At 49.3% G+C, this 18,507-nt stretch overlaps 1 protein-coding gene across 1 annotated transcript in view; it reads right to left on the bottom strand.

Annotated features, from left to right (window-relative positions):
* LOC121860303 (protein jagged-2-like) overlaps positions 1–18,507 on the bottom strand; it is a 34,730-nt gene that overhangs the window by 11,628 nt on the left and 4,595 nt on the right. Inside the window, 5 exon segments of the mRNA XM_042357375.1 lie at positions 101–214; positions 5,100–5,217; positions 5,456–5,523; positions 5,526–5,567; positions 7,835–7,963. Coding sequence (XP_042213309.1) covers positions 101–214; positions 5,100–5,217; positions 5,456–5,523; positions 5,526–5,567; positions 7,835–7,963 — 471 coding nt within the window.

Genomic DNA, 18,507 nt, shown 5'->3' with positions numbered 1-18,507 from the left:
GGTGTTTATGACAGGTGTAGACTACCAAATTGACAGGTGTTTATTAGACAGACGTTGACTTATCAAATTGACAGGTGTTTAAAGACAGGTGTAGACTTACTAAATTGACAGGTGTTGCCCTCCCAGCCAAGTGTGCAGTTGCAGGAGAAGCCATTGACCAGGTCCACACAGCTGCCTCCATGTTCACACGGCTCAGAGACGCACTCATCTACATCTGGGGGAGGTCAGGTCAGGTCAGGTCAGGTCACGTTAGGTTAGGTTAGGTTAGGGAAGGTTAATGTTAAGGTTAGGTTAGGTTAATAATTTCCTACACAAATCAATACAGTTTCCTCACAGGTCAGGTCAAGTCATTTACCTAACGCTACGAGGTCAGAGGTCAAAGGTCAAAGGTTCCGTGTTCGCTTGTTGGGGTGACACCGTTCTCATGGTTATGGATGAGTCTCTCTTCTCTCTCTCTCTCTCTCTCTCTCTCTTCTCTCTCAATGTCTGTCTGTACAACAAAGAAAAAACTTAAAATTTCCCTTATAAAAGTCGAGTACACACACACACACACACAGAGTACACACACAGAGTACACACACACACACTCACACACACACACACACACACACACACACACACACACACACACACACTAAGTGCTACCCTCTCTTGGGACGAACACAGAAATGGACACATACACTCCTTCCCTGGGTGTAGTTTGACGTCTACACACGATTGTTTGGTCCCACACTACACCCCACCCTCTCTCTCTCTCTCTACACCCACCTACACCCCCCACACCCCCCCCACACCCCCCACACCCCCACACCCCCTCCCCCCCCCACACCCACCCACACCCCCCCCACACCCCCCCCACACCCCCACACCCACCCCACACCCCCCACACCCCCACACCCACTTACACCCCCCACACCCCCACCCCCCCCCACACCCACTCCACACCCACCCTACACCCCCTACACCCCTCTACACCCCCCCACACCCACCCCACACCCCCCTACACCCCCCCCCACACCCCCCCACACCCACCCACACCCACCTACACCCACCCACATCCCTCTGCACCCCCCACACCCACCTACCCTCCCACACCCCCTACACCCCCTCACACCCCCCACACCCACCCCACACCCCCCACACCCACCCCACACCCACCCCACCCACCCCACACCCCTCTACACCCACCCCACACCCCCCACACCCCCACACCCACCCCACACCCACCCCACACCCACCCCACACCCACCTTACACCCCCATACCCCACACCCCCTCTACACCCACCCACACCCCCCTACACCCTCTACACCCCTACACCCCCCAACCCCACACCCACCCACACCCCCTCTACACCCCCCACACCCACCTATACCCCCCACACCCCTCTACACCCCCTACACCACCCACACCCACCTCCACCCACCTACACCCCCCACACCCCCTACACCCCTCCTACACCCACCTACACCCCCCCCACACCCACCCACACCCACCCCACACCCCACACCCCCCACACCCACCCCACACCCCACACCCACCCACACCCCCACACCCCCCACACCCACCCACACCCACCCCACCCCTCTACACCCCCCACACCCACCTACACCCACCCACACCCACCTACACCCCCTACACCCACCCCTACACCTCTACACCCACCTACACCCTCTACACCCCCTCTACACCCCCCTACACCTACCTACACCCCCTACACCCACCCCACCCCTCTACCTCTACACCTACACCCACCACCCACCCTACACCCCTCTACACCCCTACACAAGTTCCATTAGAGACAGACAAATGGTATTGTTTGGGTAATATTTCACTACCTGTGTTGTGGTGGACGGTTATGCAGGAGTATGTGGGACAGGTGTAGTGTTGTGTGGACAGGTGTAGGTTGCAGGTGTGGGATAGGTGTGGGGGTGTACAGGTGTGTGAGTGTCCTGGTGTGTGTGACAGGTGTGTGGGGTTGTACAGGTGTGTGTGTGGGTTTCAGGTATACATACATACATACATACATACATACGCTATAAGTGTGTGTGTACATAGCTTAACACGCGACCATATATGGAAAATTGACACACACACACACACACGCACACACACACACTCACACACACACACACACACACACACACACACGTAAAGCACCAATCACCTCCCACCATTATCCCAACCTGACGCTCTGATTGGCTGTCTGTCTGTCTGTCTGTCTGTCTGTGTGTGTCTGTCTGTCTGTCTGTCTGCCTGCCTGTCTGTCTGTCTGCCTGTCTGTCTGTCTGTCTGTCTGTCTGTGTGTAGGTTAGGTTAGGTTAGGTTTAGGTTTAGGTTAGATTACGTTATAAACTCCAACCACTTCGTTATAACCACTACACAAACATCCAAAACAACGTTATTTACCAACACTACCATTAATTCCCTCTCAATAACGGACTCATTCCGCTAAAGATACGTTATATTTACATAGTGATTAACGAAATTACGCGGGAAGTCAGGTAAGGAATCCATTAGCCCAGGTAAACAAAACCCAGCCTTCCTATTGGTCGATTACTACTACAACCCACCAATCACGTGAGTTTAAATACGTTAAGGGTGGAATTATATGGAGATGGAGCATCGTTTTGGCCCTTATGATCGTTTGGTATGGTAAGTGGGTGAAATATGGGGGGAGGTGTAGAAGAGAAGGAATGCACGGTATTTCACCCTCCAAAACCCGACCTCACACTCCAAAAACCGCACCTCACCCTCCAAAAACCAGACCTCACTCTCCAAAACTGCACCCCATCCTCCAAAAACCGCACCCCATCTTTCAAAACCAAACCCCATCCTCCAAAAACCAGACCTCACCCTCCAAACTGCACCTTATCCTCCAAACCGCCCATCCTCCAAAACCCAACCTCACCCTCCAAAAACCACACCTCACCCTCCAAAAACCGCACCTCACCCTCCAAAAACTCAACCTCACCCTCCAAGCACTTAACTAGATTACCTTAATAACTAACCAGACCTCAAGCGTGACCTGACCCAATATTGACTCCTTAATATATATATATATATAGGGAAACAGCGTCTAAAATTGCGTCAAAAATTGCGTCTAAAATTGCGTCAATAATCGTATATAAAATTTGATTACATTGTGACTCTTGCGTGACCAATTCTACTTACATTTATTGAGTGTAAACGTTTTAGTACACACACACGCGCACACATACACACGCACAGACAGACAGACAGAGAGATATAGTTTGAGCTGTTTATGCCTCCAATCTTGTCATGTGCGGGGGCGTTCATACATGTACACGAGAGTTACTTACATACATACATACATACATACATACATACGCTAAGTGATAAAGTCGTTCATTGTATCATTATATTGACAGACACACACACACACACACACACACACACACACACACACACACACACACACACACACACACACACACACACACACACACACACACACACACACACACACACACACACACACACACACACACACGCACACACGCACACACACACACACACACACACACACACACACACACACACACACACACACACACACACACACATCTGTTATGATGTCAGGTTCGGGGCAATAAAGTGCTCAGCCACGAGTCCCAGAGGGGCGGGAGAACTCTTCCTTGGGGCCAAAACAGACATTCCCTCCCTCATTCCCTCCCTCATTCCCTCCCTCTCTCCCTCATCTTCCTTCCTCCTACCTTCTCCCCCTTTCCCCCACCCTTCCCCATCCCCCCTCCCCCACTAGACCACCACAACACAACACGGACCTAAGGAAAATCCCATTTAAAACTCGAGTGCATAAGCCGGATCATCTCAGTAAATGGATCACGTCATCTAGTTTGTTGACGTGATCTATACCGCCTCCTGGACCACCCTAAATGCTGGTTCATCTACACCCAGGGCTGTTTCAGGGCCTTGTGAGGGTGAGGCTAGAACAAGGGTTTAAGGGAGTGTTAAGGGCTAAAACAAGGGCCTGACGGATGCTAAGGGCAAGAGGAGCCCTCAAATGCCTCCTGGACCACCCTAAATGCTGGTTCATCTACACCCAGGGCTGTTTCAGGGCCTTGTGAGGGTGGTAGGGGCTAGAACAAGTTTAGGGAGGAAACAAGGGCCTGACGGTCAGGGCAGGAGCCTCAAATGCTCCTGACCACCCAATGTTCATCTACACCAGGGCTGTTTCAGGCCTTGTGAGGGTGGTAGGGCTAGACAAGGGTTTAAGGGGTGTTAGGGCTAAAACAAGGGCCTGACGGAGTGCTAAGGGCAAGAGGCCCTCAAATGCCTCCTGGACCACCTAAATGCTGGTTCATCTACACCCAGGGCTGTTTCAGGGCCTTGTGAGGGTGGTAAGGGCTAGAACAAGGGTTTAAGGGAGTGTTAGGGCTAAAACAAGGGCCTGACGGGTGCTAAGGGGAGGAGCCCTCAAATGCCTCCTGGACCACCCAATGCTGGTTCATCTACACCCAGGGCTGTTTCAGGGCCTTGTGGTGTTAAGGGCTAGAACAAGGGTTTAGGGGTGCTAAGGGCTAAAACAAGGGCCTGACGGAGTGCTAAGGGCAAGAGGAGCCCTCAAATGCCTCCTGGACCACCCTAAATGCTGGTTCATCTACACCCAGGGCTGTTTCAGGGCCTTGTGAGGGTGGTAAGGGCTTAAGGGAGTGCTAAGGGCTTAAGGGAGTGTTAAGGACTGAAACAAGGGCCTGACGGAGTGCTAAGGGCAAGAGGAGCCCTCAAATGCCCCTGGATCACCCCAAATGCTGGTTCACCTCTACCCAGGGCTACCTCAGGGCTTGGGGGGACTGCTAAGGGCCTGAGGGAGGATTAAGGGCTCTGAAAAGATGTACACAAAGGGCCATGTGCGTGTGTGTATACAGACACACGTAAGTATGTTAGCGTGTGCGTATATGTACACAGGCCCACTGACATACGCACGTACATGAAACGGCGCGTGTGTGTGTGTGTGTATTTAGACACTTACACGCTTTAGCTGGTTACCGTGTGTGTATATTATGTTCACACACACACACACGTACACACACACACACACGCACACACTGTACTTACTCTGTTCACATGAGTGTCCGGACCAGCCAGACACACACGTACACTGGAACCCTCCGTTTACTTCTATACACGTACCGCCATGTCTACACGGACCAGGTGCACATGGGTCCTCCACCACCTGTAAACGTACATAGGGAATCGATAAAACACGTACATGGATCGATAAAATGCGTACATGGGCAATAAATCACGTACATGATCACTAAAATCACGTACATGGTGATTTAACACGTGCATACTCAATAAATTACGTACATGATCAATAAAACACGTACATGATCAATAAAACCACGTACATGATCAATAAAACCACGTACATGATCAATAAAACACGTCCAACCACTGCACCACCGTACCTCACAGTTGTCGCCGGAGAAGCCCTTAGGACAGGTACATTGGTACTCATCAGGCGCCGTGTTCTCAGGACGCCCCCGTTGACACAGGGGTACCGTCCGCAGTAGTTGAGATCTGTAAAAGACGGTAAAGAGACGGTAAAGAGACGGTACAGAGACGGTACAGTTTATTTGTGAGTTTACATATCCATATAACCAAGAATGCACACACACACACCCACATACACACACACACACACACACACACGACATCCTCACTACAAGTCCCTCAGCTGTTGATAGTAACTCAGAGGTCATCCCTACATCAAAGAGGGAGGAGGGGGAGGGAGGAGGTCGAGGTCGTTAGCGCGAAATGAGTCGCCATATGTAAGTCGGTCGCCAAATTCAGCCAAATCCTCGCGAATATAATACTATTAATTTAGCGAGAGGCTTATGGGTTGACACGGGGTGAATGTAGCATAGACCGAGTTATGGCCTCTTCCTTCCTTCTTCCCTTCTCCTTCCTTCCTTCCTTTTCCTCCTTCCTTCTTCCTCCTCCTTCTTCCCTCCTTCCTTCCCTCCCTCCTTCCTTCCCTTCCTTCCTTCCTTCCTTCCTTTCTTCCTTCCTTCCTTCCTTCCTTCCTTCCTTCCTTCCTTCTTCCTTCCTTCCTCCCTCCTTCCTTCCTTCTCTCTTCTTCCTTCCTTCTTCCTTCCTTCCTTCCTCCCTTCCTCCCCCTTCCCCTTCCTTCCTTCCTTCCTTCCTTCCTTCCTTCCTTCTTCCCTTCTCTTCCTTTCCCTTCCTTCCTCCTTCCTCTTCCTTCCCCTCCTCCTTCCTTCCTTCCTTCCTTCCTTCCTTCCTTCCTTCCTTCCTTCCTTCCTTCCCTCCCTCCTTCCTTCCCTCTTCACTGTCTACGGGAGAGGAACAGGTGTGATGTGAGGGGAGGAGGAAGAGGAGAGAGAGAGAGAGAGATAATCTAATTTATTACTTTAAGTTTTGATAAAAATTAAATTACTTGGTGGTGGTTATCACAACACCCACCACACCAACACCCACCACACACACCCCACCACACCACAACACACCCCACCACACACCCCACCACACCCACACACACCCACCACACCAACACCCCACCACACCCACCACACACCAACACACACCCCACCACACACCACACACCCCAACACACCACACCACACCCCACCACACCCCACCCCACCAAACACCCCACCCCAACACACCCCACCACACACCCCACCACACCACACACCCCACCACCACCCCACCCCACCACACCACACCCCACCACACACCCCACCACCCCACCCCACCACACCCCACCCACCACACCCACCACGGATCTATTCTCGCCGTTAAAAGGTTCATATAAACGTGGTGTAGGAAGGTCACATAATGCAATTCATATTTAGTAGGCAGAGGCGCCCACATGACCGGCTGTCGCATCCCAGGGGCAACCCACGGGGTGCCTTGTGGACAACCCATGGCACCCCGCGACGCCTACCTCCCAGCCCCTCCCGCGACGCTCCTGCCTCAGCCCGCCTACCCCTCAGCCCCGCCCTACCCCTCCCAGCCCGCCCTACCCCTCCGCCCGCCCTACCCCTCCAGCCCCGCCCTACACCTCCCAGCCCCTCCCGCCTCCGCCCCGTCAAAATAAGGACAACAGGTGCTATTTGTGGGGCGCTGTCCACTGTGGAGAGAGGAGAACAACAACAATCACTCGGGACAAAACAAAATCGCATCACCTCAAGGTAGCAAATCCCTCTCCCTTCTCCCCCTCCTCCTCCTCCCTCCCCTTTCTCTCCCCCTCTCTCCCCCTCCTCTCTCCCCCCTCTCCCCTCCCTCTCCCCCTCCCTCCCTCCCCTCCCCACCCGGAAAAAAACACCCGACAGAAATCGACTCCCAGCCGCCGATTTAATCCTTCGGCATCGGGACAACAAAATGGGGCACTCCTCGAGTTTCACCGATGAGTTACGCCTCTGTCGGGCCGTCGGGGCTGTTTATAAATGTTGATAGTAAATAATATAGGGTGATAATGCCCCAGGGTGATAATGCCCCAGGTGATGATGCCCCAGGGTGATGATGATGCCCCAGGGTGATGATGCCCCCAGGGTGATGATGTCCCCGGGTGATGATGCCCCCAGGGTGATGATGCCCAGGGTGATGATGCCCCCAGGTGATGATGCCCCAGGGTGATGATGCCCCCAGGGTGATGATATAATCCACACCTTCTAGCTCTCCCCCCCCGCTCCCCCCACACACACACTTTACCTTGGTCACACACACACACACACACACACCCACACACACACACACACACACACACACACACACACACACACACACACACACACACCACACACACACACACACACACACCTCACCTTGGTCACACAGTATGCCGCCCCAGTTGAGTTCACAGACACAGGTCCAGGAGGCCGTCACAAAGCCGTGTTTACAGCCGGGGTAAGCCATGCACTCATCGCAGAGCTCACCTGTCCAGCCCATACGGCGACCAGAGAGAGAGAGATAATTAGAGAGAGTTTATTTACCTGTGAGAGAGAGAGAGTGAAGAGTGAGAGAGATGATTTATTTACCTGTAACAATTAGAGACAATAAATACCTTACCTGTATCAATTAACACAGCCCCATGAGCCCCCATCAAGTCCCCAGCCCCCTTAAAACAGCCCCATAGGCCCCATCAAGTCCCCAGCCCCTTAAAACAGCCCCATGAGCCCCCATCAAGTCCCCAGCAAAACAGCCCCATGAGCCCCATCAAGTCCCCAGCCCCTTAAAACAGCCCCATCGGCCCCAGCCCCTTAAAACAGCCCCATGAGCCCCATCAAGCCCCCAGCCCCTTAAAACAGCCCCATGAGCCCCATCAAGCCCCCAGCCCCTTAAAACAGCCCCATGAGCCATCAAGTCCCCAACCCTTAAAACAGCCCCATCAGCCCCATCAACTCACCTGTGGCTGGTGACAGATCAAGGCCATCTGTTACTACCTGGTGGAGGGGCTGAAGGTGCAGGAGATAAGAGTCGGTGGTAGTGGGTTGGGTTAGGTTAGATCTCTCTCTCTCTCTCTCTCTCTCTTTCTCTCTCTCTCTCTCTCTCTCTCTCGTTACTACCAGCGTCGTGATTGGTGGAGTTATATCGCAATTTATCTCTTTTTTGCCTCCTGATTGGTCGAGATTTTACCTTTTTATCTATCCTGTAACGTGATTGGTTATGATTTAAATGCACTTTTATTACGTCAGAAGAATTGATTGGTGGGCGTTTCCAATCCCTGCATCGTGATTGATTTATCTCTCCTACACTCGTGATTGGTAGAGATGTCATACCACCCCCACCCCCTACCCTCCCTCTCTCCTGGATCGTGATTGGTGGAGATATCATCCGGGTTTTTCCTCTCCTGCTTCGTGATTGGTGCGATTTATCTCTCTCCTGAGTCGTGATTGGTCGAGGTGGAGAAAGTGAACGTCGGTGAGGCGTGGCCATCAAGATGTAAACAAAGGAGGGTGAGGGGAGGATGAGGGAGGAGGATGAGGGGAGGGGGTGAGGGTGAGGTGGTGAGGTGAGGGAGGAAAGGGAGGTGAGGAGGTGAGGAGGAGGGTGAGGAAAAGGATATGAGGGAGAAGTAGGTGTCAGGGAGAGTCAGGGAGGATCAGGGAGGGGATTAGTGATAAGACACCTTAATAAACCGACCAACAGACACACGTTAAGTAACAGCAACACCCCCCTACCCCCTCCTCTCTCTCACCCCTCCTCCCCCTCTCTCTCTCTCTCTCTCTCTCTCTCTCTCTCTCTCTCTCACCAGGTAAGGCCTCATTATCGTCCAGGTAACCCCACAAGTCACCATTCCCACGCCTGTGTACACCACCTGATGCTGATAAGGCTGACACACGTTCACACAGGGAGAGAGAGATTAACCTCCCTCCCTGTACCCTCCCTGTACCCTCCCTGTACCCTCCCTGTATCCTCCCTGGGTGTGGGGTGAGGGGTGTGGAAGGCTGAAAATATACAGTTACATATTTGGGGAATGGGTTACAGATTACAAATAATATACAAGTAACATAAGTGATACAAATAAGACATATAGTAACTTAGATGGGGATCAGCTCAAACTACAGTTCATTTCAACATAGTGACAGTGTAGGGAGCAGTGTTTACTGGGAGTGAATACACTGGTTTATTACATGTTATTGATAATTTTTACAATGGTTGGGACTGGGCTGTTCTTATAGCGATCAGTTCGTGCACGTATGGGTTGGATGCGGTTGTGGTGTCGAACAGCAATTCTCGGGCTAGGGATCTCAGGTGGTAGTAGGAGCTGGTGTCGAGGATGGTGTAGAAGCTTCTTACCAAATTTGCAGATGAGGTCGTGGTGATGGTCAGTGAGAGTCGAAAGGGTCAGTGTGTTGAGCGCTTCTTGATATGTGGAGTAGGAAGGGGAGAGAATAATCTTGCATGCCCTCTTTTGCACTTTTTCTAGGTGTTTACGTTGTGGCATGGGAGGAAGCACTGTGGGGAGGTGGCGGGTGAGCTTGGAAAGTATGAATGTTGTGTATACACTGAGGAGCTCGTGTGCAGGAACTCCGAGGGACTTGTGTGTGTGTGTGTGTGTGTGTGTGTGTGTAAGTGTGTGTAAGTGTGTGTGTGTGTGTAAGTGTGTGTGTGTGTGTGTGTATGTATGTATGTATGTATGTAAGTGTGTGTACCAAATCAACAAGGTGCACGGAGGGACAATTAACGTGCACATGACTATCAATAAATGTGCACGGCTGAGAAAAAAAAACCTCATTGTGCACATCATCCATTACCCATGCACGGTGCACGCCAACCCGTACCAAGAGTGCACCAGCCTACCCATGCACGGTGCACGCCAACCCGTACCAAACAGAGTGCACCAACCTCACAAGCGTCATGTGCACGGCCCCTCTGTTGGACGTGCACTTTCTAAACGGAGATTGAGAGGAGAGGCAGGATTAAGGCGTGCACACTGCTGGTCACGAGTGCACTAACTCACAGTGCACGAACAGGACGCCCAATAGAGAGAGAGAGAGAGAGAGAGAGAGAGAGAGAGAACACGTTATACACCTATTCTCTCTCTCTCTCTCTCTCTAGCAGTCTGTATGTCTGTATGTATGTATGTATGTATGTATGTATGTATGTATGTATGTATATTTACTTACATAACACAACTAATACACACCAAGACGCAAAAACAAACCGACAAACGCACACATGATATCAACACCCACAGTAGGAGTCGTGTGGGGATAGTCACCCTGTTATCTTGACTCCGATTAGCACCTGGATTAAACTGGTGATCCCTTGAGTAAGATAACACTCCAGGATAACATATTTTCCCGTGAGAAACTGAGGTGATAACAGGTGTAGTTATTGAATTAATTATTTTTACCTCTATGGTCTAGTTCAATAAGGGTCAAAATCTTGTTTTTTTTAGTTATATTGGTTGCCAGGGGTACGATAACACCTTTGGGATAACACTGTTTTCCCATGAGAAGGCAATTTAAAGAGGTGATCCTTATGTGGCAACACTGTGATTCATTAATGAGCTAATATAACCATTATGTAATAGTTCAATAAGTGTCAAAGTCCTTTTTATATTTATACTTGGTTGCCCTGGGTACGATAACACCCATGAGAAAGCAATTTAAACCGGTGATCCTTATATGGCAACACTGTGATTCATTAATGAGCTATTATTACCCTTCTGTACCTGCTCAATACGTGTCATAATCCCGTTATCATTATACAGGTGTGTCATGAACGGGTTACCTGTCGTTGGGATCACATCTTTCCCATGAGAAAACATCTGTTCATTAGTTCACGATTTATTAAACGTGAGAGGCTAATATGGCAACACTTCCCACCATCTGTGAGCCATTATCACCCTTATGTAGCGACTCAATAAGGGATAAAATCTCCTCTTATTTAACCACTAGACAACCCGGAATAAATGATCGGTTCTTTCACGTTTTAGATACAGGTTTTGCCTTCGTTAAATCATTGAGTGTTTAACGAAAGAAAAAATATAACGAAAGAAATGTTTAAAGATTACAACGAAAAAGAGAAAGAAGGAAAAAAGGAAGGAATTAAGTGGATAAAAGAAGAAGATAATAAACTTAAGTCAACCCGGAAAAAATGGTCTGGCTTATCACGCTTCCCGGTCAAGTGTGAGAGAGAGAGAGAGAGAGAGAGAGAGAGAGAGAGAGAGAGAGAGAATAGTGAATAAGAAGAGGTGTGTGTGTGTGTGTGTGTGTGTGTGTGTGTGTGTGTGTGTGTGTAGAAAAGTCCGAGCATCACGACACACACAACAACGGGGAACAGGAGTTAGCACACACACACAATACAGGTCCCGGGGGTCGGTCGTTCCAAGCTTCCCGCCTAACCGTCAGCTTGAGGCGTTCTGAAGCTGCTGGTCGACTAGTCACGCTTAGCTGTGTTTGGCTTTGGACCGGCGGCCCCTGGTGGAGGTCACGGTAACTGGAGGGAGGGGGAGGGGGGAGGAAGAGGGGGGGAGGAAGAGGACAGACAGACAGTAGACAGACAGACAGACAGACAGACACGACGCCTTGATGCCTGACAGGTGAGGCTGAGATACCTGGCAGGTGTAATTATAGGCGGGAGGTGTTGGGGCGGGGCGGGGAGGTGTTGAGCGGGGTTGGGTGCTGTAGGTGGGTCGGGGAGGTGTTGGGACGGGGCTGGGGGCTGTTGACGGGGCTGGGAGGTAAGTGGGCAGGCTGGGGGCTGTAGGTGGGTTTGGGAGGTGTTGGGGCAGTGGGCTGGGGGCTGCAGGAGAGGCGGGAGGTGTTGGGGCAGGGCTGGGGGCTGTAGGAGGGGCGGGAGGTGTTGGGGCAGGGCTGGGGCCAGGTGGGCGGGAGGTGTTAGCAGGTCTGGGGGCTGTAGGTGGGCGGGGAGGTGTTGGGGCATGGCTGGGGCTGTAGGTGGGCGGGAGGTGTTGGGGCAGGGCTGGGGGGCTGCAGGTGGGGCGGGGCTGGGGGCTGTAGGAGGGGCGGGGAGGTGTTGGGGCAGGGCTGGACCATGGCCCCAGGGAGAAGGGCCATTGTGAGCCATTATATGATATCTAATTAAATGACACATATGGCTCCCATGTGCACGACGTTCATATGTGTACAAGTGTGTGTGTATGTATGTATGTATGTATGTGTGTACCGCAACCACCACTACCTAGCCGCAACCGCCACCAGCCGCAGCCGCAGCCAGACAAGGGGGCCACGACCTCGCCTCCTACAGGAAGTCCCAGACGTGACGCTCCCGCAGGACTCCTGGGGGGGGGAGGGTGAGGGTGAGGGTGAGGAGGGGGAGGGAGGTGAGAGGGGTGAGGAGGGTGAGAGGAGAGGAGGGAAAAGAAGGGAAGGATTTACGATAGACAGAAATTTTGCTGTGAAGAGTCTTCTCCGTCTCTCTGTCTCCGGCTCTCCGTCTCTCCGTCTCTCTGTCTCTCCGTCTCTCTGTCTCTCCGTCTCTCTGTCTACCGTCAATTCTCTTTATTACACAAACATCATCTTATTCTTCTTCTTTACATATTTATCACCAATTGCCTCTTCCTTATTTATCACCAATTGCCTCTTCCTTATTTATCACCAATCGCCTCTTCCTTATTTATCACCAATCGCCTCTTCCTTATTTATCACCAATCGCCTCTTCCTTATTTATCACCAATCGCCTCTTCCTTATTTATCACCAATCGCCTCTTCCTTATTTATCACCAATCGCCTCTTCCTTATTTATCACCAATCGCCTCTTCCTTTTATTTCTATCACCAATTGCCTCTTCCTTACTTATCACCAACGCCTCTTCCTTATTTATCACCAATCGCCTCTTCCTATTTATCACCAATCGCCTTCTTCCTTATTTATCACCAATCGCCTCTTCCTTATTTATCAACCAATTGCCTCTTCCTTATTTATCAACCAATTGCCTCTTTCCTTATTTATCACCAATCGCCTCTTCCTTATTTATCACCAATCGCCTCTTCCTTATTTATCAATCGCCTCTTCCTTATTTATCAACCAATTGCCTCTTCCTTATTTATCAACCAATTGCCTCTTCCTTATTTATCACCAATCGCCTTCTTCCTTCTTATTTATCACCAATCGCCTCTTCCTTATTTATCAACCAATTGCTCCTTCCTTATTTAATGCCCACCGCCTCCTTCCTTATTTATCACCAATTGCCTCTTCCTTATTTATCAACCAATTGCCTCTTCCTTATTTATCACCAATCGCCTCTTCCTTATTTATCACCAATCGCCTCTTCCCTTATTTATCACCAATCGCCTTTTCCTTATTTATCACCAATCGCCTCTTCCTTATTTTATCACCAATCGCCTTTCCTTATTTAATATCACCAATCGCCTCTTCCTTATTTATCACCAATCGCCTCTTCCTTATTTATCACCAATCGCTCTTCCTTATTTATCACCAATCGCCTCTCTTCCTTATTTATCACCAATCGCTCTCTTCCTTTTCTATCACCAATCGCCTCTTCCTTATTTATCAACCAATCGCCTCTTCCTCATTTATCACCAATCGCCTCTTCCTTATTTATCAACCAATCGCCTCTTCCTTATTTATCACCAATCGCCTCTTCCTTATTTATCACCAATTATTTGTTTATTCTCTGGATTATTCTCATAATTTGTTAAGTAATTATTACCTGAAGGTGAATCCAATTATCACACCTTGTAATTATCACACAGGTAAGGTTTGGTTAGGTTAGGTTACCTGTACAAAGTAATTAAGAGGTGTGGTTTAACAGGTAACATATCGTCTAATCACCAGTTAAGACAGACAGTTAAGTTCTCTAATCACCAGTTAAGGCAGACAGTTAAGTTCTCTAATCACCAGTTAAGGCAAACAGTTAAGTTCTCACACCACCAGTTAAGGCAGACAGTTAAGTTCTCTAATCACCAGTTAAGGCAGACAGTTAGATACGTTCTCTTACCACCAGTTAAGGCAGACAGTTAAGTTCTCTAATCACCAGTTAAGGCAGACAGTTAGATACGTTCTCTTACCACCAGTTAAGGCAGACAGTTAAGTTCTCTAATCACCAGTTAAGGCAGACAGTTAGATACGTTCTCTTACCACCAGTTAAGGCAGACAGTTAAGTTCTCTAATCACCAGTTAAGGCAGACAGTTAGATACGTTCTCTTACCACCAGTTAAGGCAGACAGTTAAGTTCTCTAATCACCAGTTAAGGCAGACAGTTAGATACGTTCTCTTACCACCAGTTAAGGCAGACAGTTAAGTTCTCTAATCACCAGTTAAGGCAGACAGTTAGATACGTTCTCTTACCACCAGTTAAGGCAGACAGTTAAGTTCTCTAATCACCAGTTAAGGCAGACAGTTAGATACGTTCTCTTACCACCAGTTAAGGCAGACAGTTAAGTTCTCTAATCACCAGTTAAGGCAGACAGTTAGATACGTTCTCTTACCACCAGTTAAGGCAGACAGTTAAGTTCTCTAATCACCAGTTAAGGCAGACAGTTAGATACGTTCTCTTACCACCAGTTAAGGCAGACAGTTAAGTTCTCTAATCACCAGTTAAGGCAGACAGTTAGATACGTTCTCTTACCACCAGTTAAGGCAGACAGTTAAGTTCTCTAATCACCAGTTAAGGCAGACAGTTAGATACGTTCTCTTACCACCAGTTAAGGCAGACAGTTAGATACGTTCTCTAATCACCAGTTAAGGCAGACAGTTGTATACGTTCTCTAATCACCAGTTAAGGCAGACAGTTAGATACGTTCTCAAATCACCAGTTAGGATGAACAACTTTACCTAGTGACTCCAGGTGAACAGTTCCCACGAGTCAGGAGGAAATACCTGTTAATTGCTACCTGGCCACCTACTCACCTGGGAAGTCGCCACACACATTTTTTAACCCAATTTTCTTCAGTTTTTTATCGTTTTTAAAATTGTAATTGGTTTTAGGTTTTAATTAATAAACGACAGGTAAAAATTACAGGTGAATTACAGGTAGATCTTACAGGTATATAAACTAATTAACAGAATGTAAGGTAGAGTGAGTCTCTCATATGGTGATGAGGATGTATCTAGCGGACTTTCTCTCTCTTCCCTGCCACCCTGCCACCCACTCTGCCACCCACCACCCACTCTGCCACCCACCACCCACTCTGCCCACCACCCTCTGCCACCCAATTAATGCCTCTTTGCCGACCAGTATTAAGATGGTTTTGTGAGTGTCACTTATATAAAAATAAACTTGACTTAATATTAATAAATTACACACACACACACACACACACACACACACACACACACACACACACACACACACACACACACACCCCACCCACAACACCCCTCCCACCCACAACACCCTCCTCCCACCCCACCTACAACACCACCAAGCCCACTCCCCCACACCCCCACCCCACCCACAACACCACCACCCCACCCACACCACCACCCCACCCCACCCACACCACCACCACCCCACCCACAACACCACCACCCCACCCCCACACCCCCACCCCACCCACAACACCACCCCACCCCCACACCCTCCCCACCATCTTCACTACACTTGGCACACACTTTAACACCTCGGTATAGACCAGACACCCCATATGCCCTCAGGTATCACCCATTATCACCCATTAACAGGTGTGTGGGGGCCAGGTATCACCCAGGTGGATGATAAATACAGTCACCCATCACCTGTAAGCACCTCCCTCTGTCTGCGACCCTCTTGATGTAATCCACGCGTTTGGGGGTATGGGGAGCTGTGATTGGCTGGTGTTTATACATTTGGCAGAGTCCTATTGGGTAGAATCCACGCGTTTGGGGGCATAGGGGGGTGTACATATAGATTTCAGCCTGTAAAGTGAAGCCTATAGCCTGTAAAGTGAAGCCTATAGCCTGTAAAGTGAAGCCTAGAGCCTGTAAAGTGAAGCCTATAGCCTGTAAAGTGAAGCCTATAGCCTCTTGTAGCCTGTAAAATAAAGCCTATCTCCCCCAGGTAAGTGATGCGTCAATTAACAGGTGAGTGAAGCCTTAAGAGTCAGGTAAACCAGGCTTCATTTCGCCAGGTGAAAGCGGCTGGGTGTTTGCTGCCGGAAGCCGTTTTTTGTTAAGTGCAATTTATCCTTGTAAACCGGACCTTCCTCAGGGCTCTACTACCACCATCGCTACCACAACTACCACCATTATCACTACTACTACCACAACTACCACCATCGCTACCACAATTACCACCATTATCACTACTACCACAACTACCACCATCGCTACCACAATTACCACCATCGCTACCACAACTACCACCACAACTACCACCATCGCTTCCACACCACACCATTATCACGACTACCACCACAACTACCACCATCGCTACCACAACTACCACCATTATCACTACTACCACAACTAACACCATCGCTACCACACAACTACCACCATCGCTACCACAACTACCACCATCGCTACCACACCACACCATCGCGCTCACACAATTACCACCATTATCACTACTACTACTAGAGTACAGAGATGAGGGGTGTGAGGGAGAGGGAGAGTGGAGGAAAGAAGGGAGGGGTAGGAAGGGTGATGTAGAGAAGCTCCCTTTATTGGTGAAAGTTCTGTACCAGTTTACTGTGTGCAGGTGAGGGGGGAGGGGGTGAAGGGGGAGGGGGGAAAGGGGTGAGGGAGGGATGAGAGAAGGGAGGGGAGGGAAGGAGGAGTTGAAGAGGGGTGAAGGGATGTCTTAATTTGACCTTCCATTATGACCTTGACCTTTGACCTAGAGACTTGAAATTTTTACAGCTAATTGACCTAATACCCATACCCATTCATGGTAAATTTCACCCCATTATCTCTCCCCATTAATGAGTTATACCCATTAGAAGATACCCTATTACATGATAACACTACACATTAAATAATTATATTTGACCTTCCATTATGACCTTGACCTTTGACCTAGAAACTTGAAATCTCTATGACTGATTGACCTAATATCCATACCCATTCATGGTAAATTTCACCCCATTATCTGTACCCATTAATGAGTTATACCCATTAGAAGATAAGCCAATGAGGACATGTATACCTCAACTGCCCTGACCAAAAACTGCCTACAGGTATATGTAAACAAAACAGTTGGTAATTAGGGAACAAGATTCACCTGTCCAGTTTTATGAGTAAGCGAACCAAACATGGCAAGATGGTGTGTGTGTGTGTGTGTCTGTCTGTGTGTGTGTGTGTGTGTGTGTGTGTGTGTTTGGTGGCGTGTGTGTGTTTTGGTAACGTATTAAGTTTTATTAGTCATGTAAGCTAGAGTGTGTGTGTGTGTGTGTGTGTGTGTGTGTGTGTGTGTGTGTGTGTGTGTGTGTGTGTGTGTGTGTGTGTGTGTGTGTGTGTTATCCATCAGACGACACCCTCCCCTTCCACCCAATGTTTACTAATGAGTTTACCTGCCCAGTGCTACCTCAGGTGAGATCATTCCCAGAACACGGGAAAGCTAACTAGTTTCAAATACTAACCTAACCTAAACTAACCTAACCTAACCTAACCTAAACACACACACACACACACACACGCACACAACAGATAGCAAGGTACTTACACACGCAGGTGAGCGAATTTAACTGTCCCGCAACACAGTTTATGACAGTTAAACTCTCACAGTTAACAGTCCATGGATCCACGGAAGATTTTCACGACCTGTTTTCTGGGAGACAACTAAACAACGGGTTCGAATCCCACTGTGGCCGTGTTTCTTAACTGGTGATGTGAGAACTTAACTGTCTCACTTAACTGGTGATATGAGGCCGTATCTAACTGTCTCACATAGTTAACACATCACAATACCACATCCCAGCCCAGCACACTCCGTCCCCTCTCACATAGGTCTCATGACAGAGTTGATGCCCTCGCCAAACACCCGTCTAACACCCGTCTAACACCCGTCTAACACACACACCGTTGAATACAATTTGGGTCTGTCAAAAAGAACCCTTAAAACTGTCATTAGGAAAGAACTTATT

Source organism: Homarus americanus, unplaced genomic scaffold (assembly GCF_018991925.1).
Source record: "Homarus americanus isolate GMGI-L3 unplaced genomic scaffold, GMGI_Hamer_2.0 scaffold6865, whole genome shotgun sequence".
NCBI classification, from domain to species: Eukaryota; Metazoa; Arthropoda; class Malacostraca; order Decapoda; family Nephropidae; genus Homarus; species Homarus americanus.
This window is presented reverse-complemented; position numbering and strand designations above follow the sequence as displayed.